This window comes from Poecilia formosa, unplaced genomic scaffold (genome assembly GCF_000485575.1).
Source record: "Poecilia formosa unplaced genomic scaffold, Poecilia_formosa-5.1.2 Scaffold33, whole genome shotgun sequence".
In the NCBI taxonomy this organism is placed as follows: Eukaryota; Metazoa; Chordata; class Actinopteri; order Cyprinodontiformes; family Poeciliidae; genus Poecilia; species Poecilia formosa.
This window is the reverse complement of record NW_006799972.1, coordinates 614,561-627,302: the sequence shown is the minus strand read 5'-3', so window position 1 is coordinate 627,302 and position 12,742 is coordinate 614,561. Positions and strand designations below refer to the sequence as shown.

The following is a 12,742-nucleotide window of genomic DNA, read 5'->3' as shown; positions in this document are numbered from 1 at the left end:
GATGAGACACCAGAGTCAGCAAGGCCACAAATTAAAGCAAGCTATACTGCTGTAAGAAGCTACATGTACCTGTAAAACAATAATCACTTAACCAAAAGAAAAACGTAAAATATTTCACTCTGTGCATAAGGAATGTATTGTATAAATGTGATATTACGAAATCAGGTTGTTGTTTTTAGTTTAAATCTGAATAGAGATACAATGATCTCTATAAAGATCATTATACATCAGGTTGACTTCACATAAAGTATATCGGGAAAATTAACACAAATTAATTAAAGAAACTACTATGAATACAAGAGAAGGATTTATTTTAAAAAACTAAGTTACTATCAATATTAAAAACAATTGTACTTAAGTTCAAGGGACTCAGGTGGAGAGTTAAAACTGTTTTTCACTCTTTAAATAAAAAAAAAATGTCCGATAGTAATTTCCTAAAAAAAATACAATAAGATTTGATGTTTTCTTTTATGAGTTTGTCTTCACACCTGCCTGGATTAACTTAGAGCAGATTTTCCTGCTTTTGATTTTTGATTGTGCTTTACATGACAAAATGAAGGCATGCATAAACTTTTTTTATTATTATTTTTGATTTCTTAAATATTCCTGTACTAGTTTTGTCTTGTTTGTGTATGGGGAAAGGTTAAAAACTGACCCAAAATGATGATAATCACCAGTCTTTAATTCTACTTTTAAGTACTTTCACCAAGCATTGCCTTTTCTGTTATTTCAAGGAAATGCTCTTCCTCAGTCAATGGTAATTTTCTATATAAGAACCAGCATTTCCTCCTACATTGTTTTGATTTATTAGTTAAATCAGGATGAAAATAATGCAGTACTGCATTATGGAAGCCAGACTTATTTCAATTTTCTGGTTATACGAATGTAAATTTCTATACATTTGCTTTCTAAAGTAAAGACCCCCGTGGAATAATTTCAATGCTCTTAGACAGCACTGCACACTGAGACTACAGTTAGCTTTTTTATTTTTATTTTTTTCGTATTCATCTAAAAATGCACCAGAATGTTTTTGAGTGGATGCAGCCTTCATGTAGAGATATCGTCGTAATATTTCTAACAGAGCAAACGTTTTCTGGAGAGAATCTGCTAATGTGAAATGCATTTGTGAGGACCGGCTCAGATGAAAATTAGAGCCTAATTGTTTGTCCATCACCAGAAACTCTTCTGTGATCATGACAGTTCAGAGTCTAAAGTTAAACATTTTCCACTCTTGCTGTGTTAATGCAACCACTCCAGACTTCGTCGTCTGCACCAGATTGTGACTGACAGATGTGAGCGGTCAAAGTGTTGTGCTTTAATATTCCAGCCGGGGGAGATCAGTCACCTTCACTAATCAGCATTTGGTCACTCCGACTGCAGATCAGCTGTGTCAAAAGCCGTCCACCTTATTGACAAATCCTGACCGCTTTTTCTTTCTTCTTTCTTATAGACTCTTGACCTGGTGAACAAAAACATTAGGAAGGGCATAGAAAACTACTACGATGACCTAGACTTCAAAAACATCTTGGATTTCGTCCAGAAGAAGGTAAGGTGATGGCTTTGCTAACATTTGAGAAGACACAATGTATGGTAACATTTTAATTGAAGGAGTGTGGGTAAGACTGACCTCAACTCAGCCATAAAGATGAAACATCTGTAACCCTCCTATGTTCGTCTCAGGTCCAGTAGGTCGACTTCACGACAGACACGTTCAGGTTCACTGTATTTATTAAGACAATAAGAGGAAATGGTGGTTAACATCAGTCCAGCAGCTTCTGCCCCACAGTTACAAACAACAACAGAAAAAGGGGGAGGAGCCTCAGTTACCGGTTGCTACGGTAACCACCAACTGCCAAGAGCAGCAACAGAACTTAAAGCACCAATAAATATCTGGAGAAACAACTTAACTAAACAATGTAGATTCAAAGAATAAATAAACACATTTTGACAAACTTCACATTTATAATGTACATCCTACGTTAACACTGCAGCCTAAAGTGATCCACTTCCGATTTTCTGTCAAATCGGACTTTTTTGCCGTTCACACTTCCAAATATATGCGACCTGTAAGTGATCTCTAGTGTGAACGGCAAACGACCTGAAAGAAAAAACTTATTCGTCTTACTTATTCTTATTTATATTACAAATCAAGAACAAACTTTAGATCTAGAGAAACTCCTATTAGTTTAGATTGTGTAGTACTATTATCTTTTTTGTTGTTGCTACCTTTACCTTTTAGTCTGTCTTTTGATTTAGTAGTTTTGTTCTAATTCAGATAAAGCACTTTGAACTGCCTTGTTACTGAAAATGTGCTACATAAATAAAATAACCTTACCTCCATGTTTACAACAGTATTACGTCAGTCTTATGGCCACCCTTTATTGCTACCCAATACATAGTAGTAATCAGAGGAAATAAAGCAAGTGATCTCTTTTGTCTAACATCTTAAACTTTCCTGCAGCACCCAGTACAAACCTATTTCTCATGACCGGAAAAGTGCAGATTTCTTACTAAAAGCAGGATCACTGATGTACTTAAATGTCCGCAGCATGGTCTGTGTTTGAAAAAGGAAGAAAAATGGTCCAAACTGTGTAGTGCTGCTGCTGTGCACCTGCTCTCAGAGCCATGCTCACAGCCTGAAGCTGCAGCTCTCTTTTTTTTTTTTCTTTTTTATTATTAGCTTTTATGAAGCACACAAAGCTGCAGCGCCTGGAGACAGCACATTGAAGCTACATGGTGGTCAGCAACAAGCCCCACTGATTGGTACAGACAAGACAAATGCTCCTTCACTCGGATAACTAAGGGAATTAAGTCGTGACCAGCACCTGGGCCTTGATTAAATTGGCATTGAAACACCTCCAACCCAGATTTTTGAGATAAATTAGCCTAAAAACCTGCGCAATTAAAAACCAAACAAATGCCTTTGATTTAAGGGAACAAAATATTCATGAGCCAGCATGTCATTTCTCTGAATGGTGTTTGATACAACAAAGAGGGTGACGTTTGACTTTTCCTCCATGCTCCATGCTACTTACAGCTGAGTCATCACGCTGACCTTTAATGCCGTCGGAAGGAGGACCACGCTCGGCGAATACCTCCGCTTCTTTGTCACCATTAATAACAAGATTTATTTTTAACTTTGATTGGCAGTGTCCCTGGCTTTAGGTGAGGAAAACTCCAGATAGCTGCTCCAGACAAAACGACAGCTGCAAGGCAACCTGTTGGTATCGACTGCGTTGCTGTAAACACTCAACTATGAGATTAACGACTCGGTGGACAGGGAAGTTTTTCTGCAAATGCAATGATGCTTCACATAGTTTAAAGGGGACGTATCATGCAAAATTAATTTCCATGTGGGTTTCTACTGCTTCTAAAAAGAATCAGCAAGTGCTTAAAAAAACACTCACCTGGTTTTTGGCAATAAGTAATTTTTTTTTGGTGTGTGGAAACTGGGTTGTTTTTAAAAACCTCTGGAATGTGATGTCACAAATGAGCCTGTTACCTAGCAACCCTGGCTGAGCCCAGCCCGTTACCTAGCAACCCAAGCAGAACTCCAGCACGTTTGCTCAGGTGGTTTTTACCGCTGTATGTGCTGTACAATGACTGCTGGGAAAGACAAGTGTTTTGTTGTTGACTTATCATCCAGAAACCACATGCTGTGCAGAAGGCTCCACTTCTGCTTCTCAAAGATGTACAGTTGTATAATTGCGCATCTGTTCTTAGCCTTTGTCATGTGTGAATGTCAAAGTTGAGTTGGGGTGAGTTCTAGCAGTTTATTTGGATTTAAAGTGATGAAAGATCCTAAAATAGCTCTTTGAAAATAGGCAGAACTGAGCAGACTAAAATTTTATTATAAAAGAATAATTTTCTGCAAAAAATGTAATGAACATGTTTTGTTTAGCCCATAGACATAAACTAACCTGTTGAAGGAAGTCTAGTAGGTCACCTTTAAAATGATTACACTAGAGAACAATTCATGGTTTTTTTTGTTTCCATTTCAATTCATACACCACTCAATTGACCAAAGGTGAGAACCAACCAAATTTTTCATGGTCGACTTTTATCAGTTATTGACAGGTCAAAATCAGAAGTATTACTATTTTTTCCCTAGGTGATGTAAGCAGCAAAACTACTTTCTGATTAAATTGTCAAATTACATTTCAGCAGCACATCGAATGTGATATGCCTACTTCAAAGATGCTCCACAAAATGTTTATTTCCTCATTTCTAGTCCAACTTTACATGCTTTTCAATTTGCCATCCAACACCACAAGGTAGAAAACCGTACAGCTTAAAATCAGACGTCTGTCATTTATTTTATTATCTGATTTGTAGTCTGTTTAGTTGGACTTTTTCTAAAAATACATTTTGCTGATAAAGCAACATCAAATAAAAATCAACTTGTTCTTCTGTCATCTTCTGTTTATATTCTTTAACATTTTATGTCAGATGTTTGAATCTGATCTGTTACTGTTGCCTGTAAAACGTAATAACAAACCTGTTTATGTTGAAGAAAACGGCTTTCGGCTAAAATGTCTAAAACATTCTTCTTTTAAAGCGTTCGGTTAAAGAAAATGTTTCTTCTTTAAAATAAACATTTTGCAGGATATGCAGTGCCAAGCCAGTTCTTTGGGTTTTCATTTTACTTGTAAAATAGTCTTCACGTCTTTGACGGTGAAACCGAGCTTTGAAAGAAACTTATGGGTGCTATTATCCCATCACCTTCCTGTTGTCACAGTCCTTTTTCTCCTCTAATAGCCGCTTTTATGTTTTTATGGTGTTATGGTGTTCGGAGTTGCTGCTTTTGCAACCTTTCACTTCACCTCTTAACGTGATGCTGAAGTTGAACAGTCACATCTCACACTAGATGTCAATATTTGAGGCAAACAGAATTTTTTACACCAAATGTGGAAGATTTTTTATTTTTTTATCATAATTGAAACACTAACAGATGCCAGTCTTCGGTCAGAGCCTTTAAGTGCAAATTGGAGGTTGTGTTATCCATAAAGCATCTAAAATGTATCATGCAAATGTGTTGTTAAAATGTTACTCATCAGTATAATGTGTGCACAACTTTAGAAGATGGTTATTCTGACCTGTAATGTTTTACTTTTATCAGTAGTGTTAATTAATAATTACATAACTCATCAATTACTACTGCAGGGAAACTGCAGTAGTAATTGCAGTTTCCCTGCAGTTTAGTGCTGGTGATAAAAGAAAGTTATTGTTTTTACCATTTTCATCATTTCACTTTAAGTGAGATTTTCACCAAGCCAACATTTCTTTATTTAAAAATGTTTTAATAATCTAATATTTCCATGTTAAATGCGGTGTAGTCATCATCTATGACGCAGAAAATCATTATAAGATTGAAAATATCAGTTTCTGGACTAAATGAGCTTTCCAGTATAACCTAATTTTTCTAGTTATTATTCTTTAAAACTGTACCAATTGGAGACATGTTGCTGTTAGTGGTGGGACTCCATTAAAGCTTTTTATTAAGTTAGTTATAAGGTCTGCAATTAATCACTTTCTAATAAAACTATATATTAACAAAATAAATAAAATTTTCAATTCAAAACCCCTCTTGCTGATAAGTTATTAAATAAATTATAAATAATAAATTAAATAAGATATTTATTGTTTGTAATCAGTTTCTTAACCATCAGATTGGTGCAAATTGTTATTCTACAAATTCAGCTTTCCCTAGTTTTTATATTTAAATTTAATCTAGCATTTTCAGGTTGTTTTTGAAAACATTTTTACTTACAAACATTTTTCCAAAACAACTTCAACCACTTTTCTGGAGTTATGTAGGTATACTGTTTTTAAAATCCTTGCTATATTATTTTTTAAAAATGGTTAAATTGCAAATTGTTCTTAAATTATAAGTGATGTTGCTCATTTTTTCACTGACAAAACTGTATTTGGGTTGTGTCCTGCTGTAAATTGTGGTCCTAAATTGCATCAGCTATCGATCGATCTATTTATCTATTGCCATGTCTTGAGTTTTTCCTGTGGTGAATCTTGCTCTTCATTGAAATCCTGTTTTCTGATGAAGATAATAATAACCAATAATAATAATAACACAGTGCTTCACTATTTTAGAATATAATTAAACAAACACTAGTCATAGAATCGGCTGCATCCCTTTGCAATTTAGGCGTAGAAAACATTTCTTTGTTACAGTTTTTACTCTGCAGCTGCAGCAAATGTCACAACAAACCCATTTAGACGTTTGGAGAAAAACTTCACTCTGTTTTGTATCTTGTTGACTGCAGAGGGGCCATGAATATTTATGAGTCAATTTTAAGCTTAGGCCCAAGGTGACCTTCAGGTACAACAATTGACCATGTGCAGGGCATTTTATACAAGTAAGCAATGCCTGTCATTAAAATGCAACAGCCAGCCTTGTCTGCATGTATTAAAATGCATCAGTTAAGTAACTTAGCCGTAAATCATTTTTCTGTCCAGACTTTTGATTTGATCAAGCGGCCGGGCCACTGTCTCTCAGGAAAGTACGGCTATGTCTAAAATGATCAAATTAAGTAAAGCAAAATGATATCCGTCGGTTCGATTGTACTCTGCTCCACTTTTCCAAAGAAACAGTCTGATGCTTGTTTCTCCTATGGATTTGACCGTCAGACCTGGACATGGATGCGATTTCCTAACCTAAACAATGCCATGGCATATGTTTTCTTACTGTTTGCCTGACTTATTTTAAACTCTTCGATCAGGGGTGTCAAATTCATTTTTGTTTTGGGCCAAATCCAGATCAAAATGCTCTTAAAGGGCCGGTTGTCTGGGAACATATTGATAAAACTTGTTCACAAACTGTTAAAATATCAATGAATTCTTGAAATGAAATAATATTATTGAACATCTTTTCAGTCCCTCCAGGACTTTGTGGTTCTTTTTGTGATTTGCAATAAAATTGAAAGTGTTTGTGGGACTAATGTGAAAATATTTGTGCTTTACTTGCTGTATAGCTCATGGATTATAATCTAACATCAATTAAGGCTGAGGCAGCTGTTTAGTACAAGTAAGAAAGTTTTTGACAATTTTTGAGAAAAATCTGCAATAAACTCCCAATTGGCTCAAAAAACTGGGGATTTGTTCATTTTACGTGAATTTCCTTGATAATTCTCAAAAAACTGGAGAGACTGATATAATTTGGCAGTAAGCAGATAAAAACTGCATTGTTTTGATTGAAAACATAATATTTAAGCACACTTAGTGATTAGTCTAGAATCTAGAGGACCACATAAAAAGCTGTGGCGGGCCGGATTTGGCCCGCGGGCCTTGAGTTTGGCACGTCTTGGTGCTTCGCATAGGGCTTTAAAGTACACAATTGCTCACTTCACAAAGTTGCACCTCTGCACTCAGAGACAATTGCTTTCCTTCACAACACAATGGCCGCTGTAAGCACACGTTGCACGCTTTATCTCTTACGGCAATTTTAAGCTGAGCTTGTCAGATTGGCTTGTCTGACCGCGGTTAAGGCCATGTTGTCTTCTCTGCTAAACCTCGCAGAGAAAAGTATCAAAAGTGGGCAGAAGGGGCTCGAGTACAATTGTCTCTGAAGAAAGAAAAGAGACTTCAAACGCCTGTCACTACAAAATACTTCTCAACAGCAATTCAAATTTCTTGACCTTGAAATCTGCTAACATCCCAATCAGTGGAAATGGTCTGGAGATGATGCGGAAAACGGAGTGTAACCTCTTCATGTCGCCTTTGATTGGGAGTTGTTTTGACAGTATGAGGCTAATCTCCACAACATAAAGCAAGCACTTTCTGTTTGTGCAAAGAAACATTTGAATTGACAAATAACTATTTAACACCTGAGATTTGACATTTACTTACCAGGACTATGTCTACATGTCCAGGTGTCGGGTTGAAGTAGACTTACTCCTGCAAGTGACGTTCCAAGATCTCCATTCTTCCACACATATGGGACTGAAGAGAGTTTTGTTGAAGATCATAATCTTACTTTACTAATTTCTAACATCATGAAGCTTAAAAATGATCCATAATTAGTTTTATTGATTATTCCTTCCTGCTTGTAAAGTGAGAACAACTAAGTCAGCATTCTGACTACAATTATTATTATTAGTATTAATGTGGGCATTTTTAGTTTCCAATCCAAAGAGTGTGTTTTATAATAAATGGGAATAATTTATTTTTTAATTGGCTTTTTAGTGTGACATTAGCTCTTTCATTACGCAGCTTCTCTTCTGACTGGTTAGTCAGAAAAACTAACTAAAACAATCTTGAAGACTTGTTTTTTCCTCCATAAACTCTGGACATTAATTAATGACTTCCTTTTAGATCATTTCCCATTGTGTCCAGCTGAATTTAATTTGCATAATGACCAGTTATGGTTCTGTGAGTGGCCCTGTGGGCCAAAACTGGGACACTCCAGCTAATGAGCCATAAAATTAATTAAATTAAAAATGGAAAAATAAAAATGACCTGCTCAACAATAAACACATTTTTAATATAAAAATATGTATATTATTAGACCCAAAACATGAAAAAGAGCTTCAGTTGTATTATTGAAACAGACAATTTCCCAATTATTTTTTATTTTGTTGGCATTCTTTTATTTTTTTGGCATTCTTGACTTGTGGTCCAGGGCCGAACAAAATAATTTCAAAGGCCACAAATGGCCCCCAAACCACACTTTGGACACTCCTGACTTAACGGTAAACCACAAAAACTTTAATAACTTTTTATAAATGTTGGTTTGTATCAGTTTGTATTTTCACCTCCAATACTTATCATAAAAACCTGCTTTAATCTGTAGTAGATTGTTATTGGTGTGTTATCTTTTTTATTATTAATTAGTCAAAGATTAGATGTTATAGATTTACAGAAATAAGTCTGATTAGTTTGAAATTTATTACCATTTTTTTCCATTTTAACAGATTTTCTTTAAACGTTTGGTTGGTTTTAAGCAAATTTTAACCCTAAAAACACAAATATTTCTCTGGATGTCTGGACTGAAGGTTTTGATTTGTTTTCATTTCAGTGAAACTCAATATCTGAATCATTCTAGTCTAGTTTGTATATCGGAGACCAAACTTTTGAGTTGTTCAAACTTTACCTTTTTCTTTTATTTGGTCCCTAAACTAATCTTTCACAGCGAGAACCTCATAAATCCCAGTTTTGCCGTCTCTTAACTTCTTACAACCCACTTGGACAGAGAAACGTCTGTTGATGAGAAATCCTGGTCATTTAATGTATTTGGGTTTTACAGCAGAACTCAATATGTTTTGCCACAAAAGGTTTTTTAACTTAAACCTTATAAGATTCTCCCATCACCTGTAACAGGCTAAATCTGCTCTTATCAGATCTCATAAAGGTATTTTTAAAGCTTTGGAGTCGAATCCTTTCAACTATGAACAAATTGGAGCCTGTGTGTGTGTGCGTGTGTGTGTGTGTGTTCTCTATATATTTGTGGAAATCTTTGGATGATCTCAAATCCAATACTTTCTCTCCTACACATTTCTTCTTTGGTCCATTTTTGATGTAATAATCACCATCTGAAAATTCATGAGTCATTTAAATGGAGACGAATCGTGGGGTTAAAAGTATTTCAAGAAGATTTCACAACCACACAGCAACAAATCAGTCAACTCATCAGTCTTATTGAACATCTGCGTCTAATATCTAATATCAAAAGGCTTTATTTTACCCATCTATCTGACAGGAAGTGGGTTTAGTACCGCCTGCAGCCATCCATGAGTCATTTGATGTGATGGTTTAGTCGTGGTTTGTTGCTGTAGATCCTCTGCTGCAGATCCTGTTTTGACAAGAGCTGTTTTTTTCATTGAATTATAGATCTATACTCCTCAGAGATCACAGCGAGACGCTTGTGTTTAATTTGCAGTTGGTGTCTCCACAGCCCCAATCCAGAAATATGAGCTTTAAAAAGCAACAATTTGTGGACCATAATCATCAACATTACAAGAAATAGATTCATTACTATGTGTAATGAATCTATGTGATACAGAAGTTTCACTTTCTTAAAAAGACATATTATTATTATTTTATATTTCTAGGATGTACCTGCATACATGCAGTTGAAAACAGATATTTACACAAACACTGAATAAAATGGACATCCACATTTTTTTTTCTCACTGTCTGAAGTTAAACCAAACCTCTCCTGTTTTAGTGCAGTTTAAATTACGCAAATTATTTCTGTTTCCTAAATCCCAGGAATCTTTCCTTGAATTCAGTACGACTGTCTTTTAAGCTGCATGATTTGGGTCAAACGCTTTGGGTTCAACTAAAACAGGTGTGATGGTGTTTTTGTTTTACCTTAGATCTGCCCATCTGAACAAAATATAAACAATTTGTGGATTCTGACTTTATAAGGCCTTGTTGTGTTTTCGAATACGTCTCTCCCGACTTGGTTTCTATTACTGTGAACATGCCTTGTTCTTTAGACACGACTGTGAAATTAATTTGAAGAGCTTCCCTGTTTAGCTAGTCATATAGTGCAGCTGCACTATATGTTTGCTTCTTGTTGCTCTTCTTCCCCTGTAACTGATTCAACAAGATGTGATATCTGATAAGATGACTGATAATGTTTTAGAAGAACTTCCTTAAAGTGCAATGTTAACAGCTGTATTGATGCATTTTCTGCCCATAATTTATAAATAAGAAACTTCTTTTAAGTGGCCATAGTTGCTGCTCATTTACTTCCACTGTTGCTTAATGATACACACATCATTTATGCACTTTTTATGAAATATGCTGTAGAAAAAGAAGGGCAACAATTGCTTGTATTAGAGGCACACATTGTTAATGTCTGATGTTTTTAAATAGCCCCAACCATTTGCATCCAAGCTTCTAATTAATCAATGGTAGAATATTTTGCACCAGATATGCAAGAAAATAAAATGTTGCAAAACATTTATTAAGTATATCAAAACTGTAGAGTTATTTGCTTCATTAACTTCAACTCTGCATGTAATCAGTCAATGCCAAATGAGCATTTTTGGTTTGGTGGCTGTAACTCGCCACTATTGAAGCAACATCTACCACAACAAAAACATTAAAAACCAGTGGTCCCACAACAGTTTTCTGGCTAATGCTTATGTTGGCCATTGTTATGAAGCAATGGCTCATCTCATGAGTTTTAAATTGCTGCTTTTTCAACTTCCTGCAGCAGCCAGCTGTGCTACAGTATTAACTCCAGAGCATCAATATGAACAGTAAAAACTGGAAAGACTGTTTTTGTAGTTTTTCTCTGTTATTTTAGCTTCATTAGCATCTCTGTGTATGAAACATTCAATATTTGTTGCCACTGCTCTTGTAAAGTTTCTGTTTACTTCCTATGACCTTCAGGCTTTTATGTCACAAAAGACATGACAGACTCAAGACATAAATATTTTTTTACTTTGCACTGGCAATCTAAAATATTTGCATTTCTTACAGAAGGAGACTCATTTATATATTCAGACCAATTTTATGATCTCTGTAAGATTGACCGATGGTATTTCTACGTTGGTGACGAAGCAGTACAACATGGAGGACACAGGTGTTCACTTCAAAAAGTGGGTTTTTATTTACCCCAAAAGTATGAAACAATTAAATAGGCAAGAAAATAAAGTTCACCTCAATGAACTAAACTCAAAAAATCATGACTAACAAAACTTCAAACAGACATAATCATCTTATGTGCTGAAATGACTTGCAGGGGAACTTAAATACTGGTAAATAATGTCTTTATGGCTCAGTAATGTGAATAAAATGAAACCCATTTATTACATAGATTCATGATTATCGAGTGATGATGAACTCTTGATGACTGTGGCTCTCAGCTATTGGAAATGTCTTGGAAAATGTCAGGAATCTCAGTAAACTTAAAAGTTACACAAGACTGTTAAACAAGTACATTGAAGATGATACAAATTTTATATGCACTTAGTACTTCATTGTGGCTCTTTTTTGCAGAAATCAGTGCAGGTTAGCATGGAGGTGATCAGGATGTGGCTCTGCTAATGTGTTGGAGGACCTTAATAGTATCTCTTTGTTATTGGGTTATATTCCTCCTTATATTACCTTTCTGATTCTTGGTGGAGTTTTGGTCACAGGATTTTTGCTTTTCACAATGTGAGAAGTGGCCACATTTTTTATTGGAAAAAGAAACCATCATCTTCATGCAACATGTCACTTTTACAGACCAGAAAATTAGGAATCAATTTCTTGTTTTGACAGATTTGTCCATTTCTTGCTAACTTTAATGATAGTTCCTAACTGATGTAGAAACAACTTCAGCAGCTAATTGGTGAGGATTAACTGGAAGTTAAGCTCGTTGTGTGTAACTGAATTATTTGATATCTTTATTATGAGTTTAGTCCAGTCTTCAACCTCTAATCCTACACAGTCATAATTCAGCTTTATTGGTGCCATGTAATGAAGAATGCTGGGACAGGATCCCCCATGTTTCACTCCGACAGTGAACAGCAGGTCATCAGTCCTCCGCCAACCCGTCTGCAAATTATTTAATTCTCTGAAGACCAAACTAGTTTGAGTTTTTCTTAGTAATTGACCTCTGAGGAGGATTTTTCTTCTTGTTATAAGAAAGATAAAAAGGAAAAAGATGACACGAAGAAGAGGTTGATCTGTAGCTCCAGTAGAGCCAGACATTGTTAAAGGGCACTGCTGTGTAGGGCTGAAACGATTCCTCGAATGATTCGAGTACCTCGATTACTAAAATTCCTCGAGG

General features: G+C 35.5%; 1 protein-coding gene across 1 annotated transcript in view; it reads left to right on the top strand.

Annotated features, from left to right (window-relative positions):
- tspan15 (tetraspanin 15) overlaps positions 1-12,742 on the top strand; it is a 48,983-nt gene that overhangs the window by 23,026 nt on the left and 13,215 nt on the right. Inside the window, exon 4 of the mRNA XM_007549796.2 lies at positions 1,451-1,546. Coding sequence (XP_007549858.1) covers positions 1,451-1,546 — 96 coding nt within the window. The remainder of the gene's footprint in view (positions 1-1,450; positions 1,547-12,742) is intronic.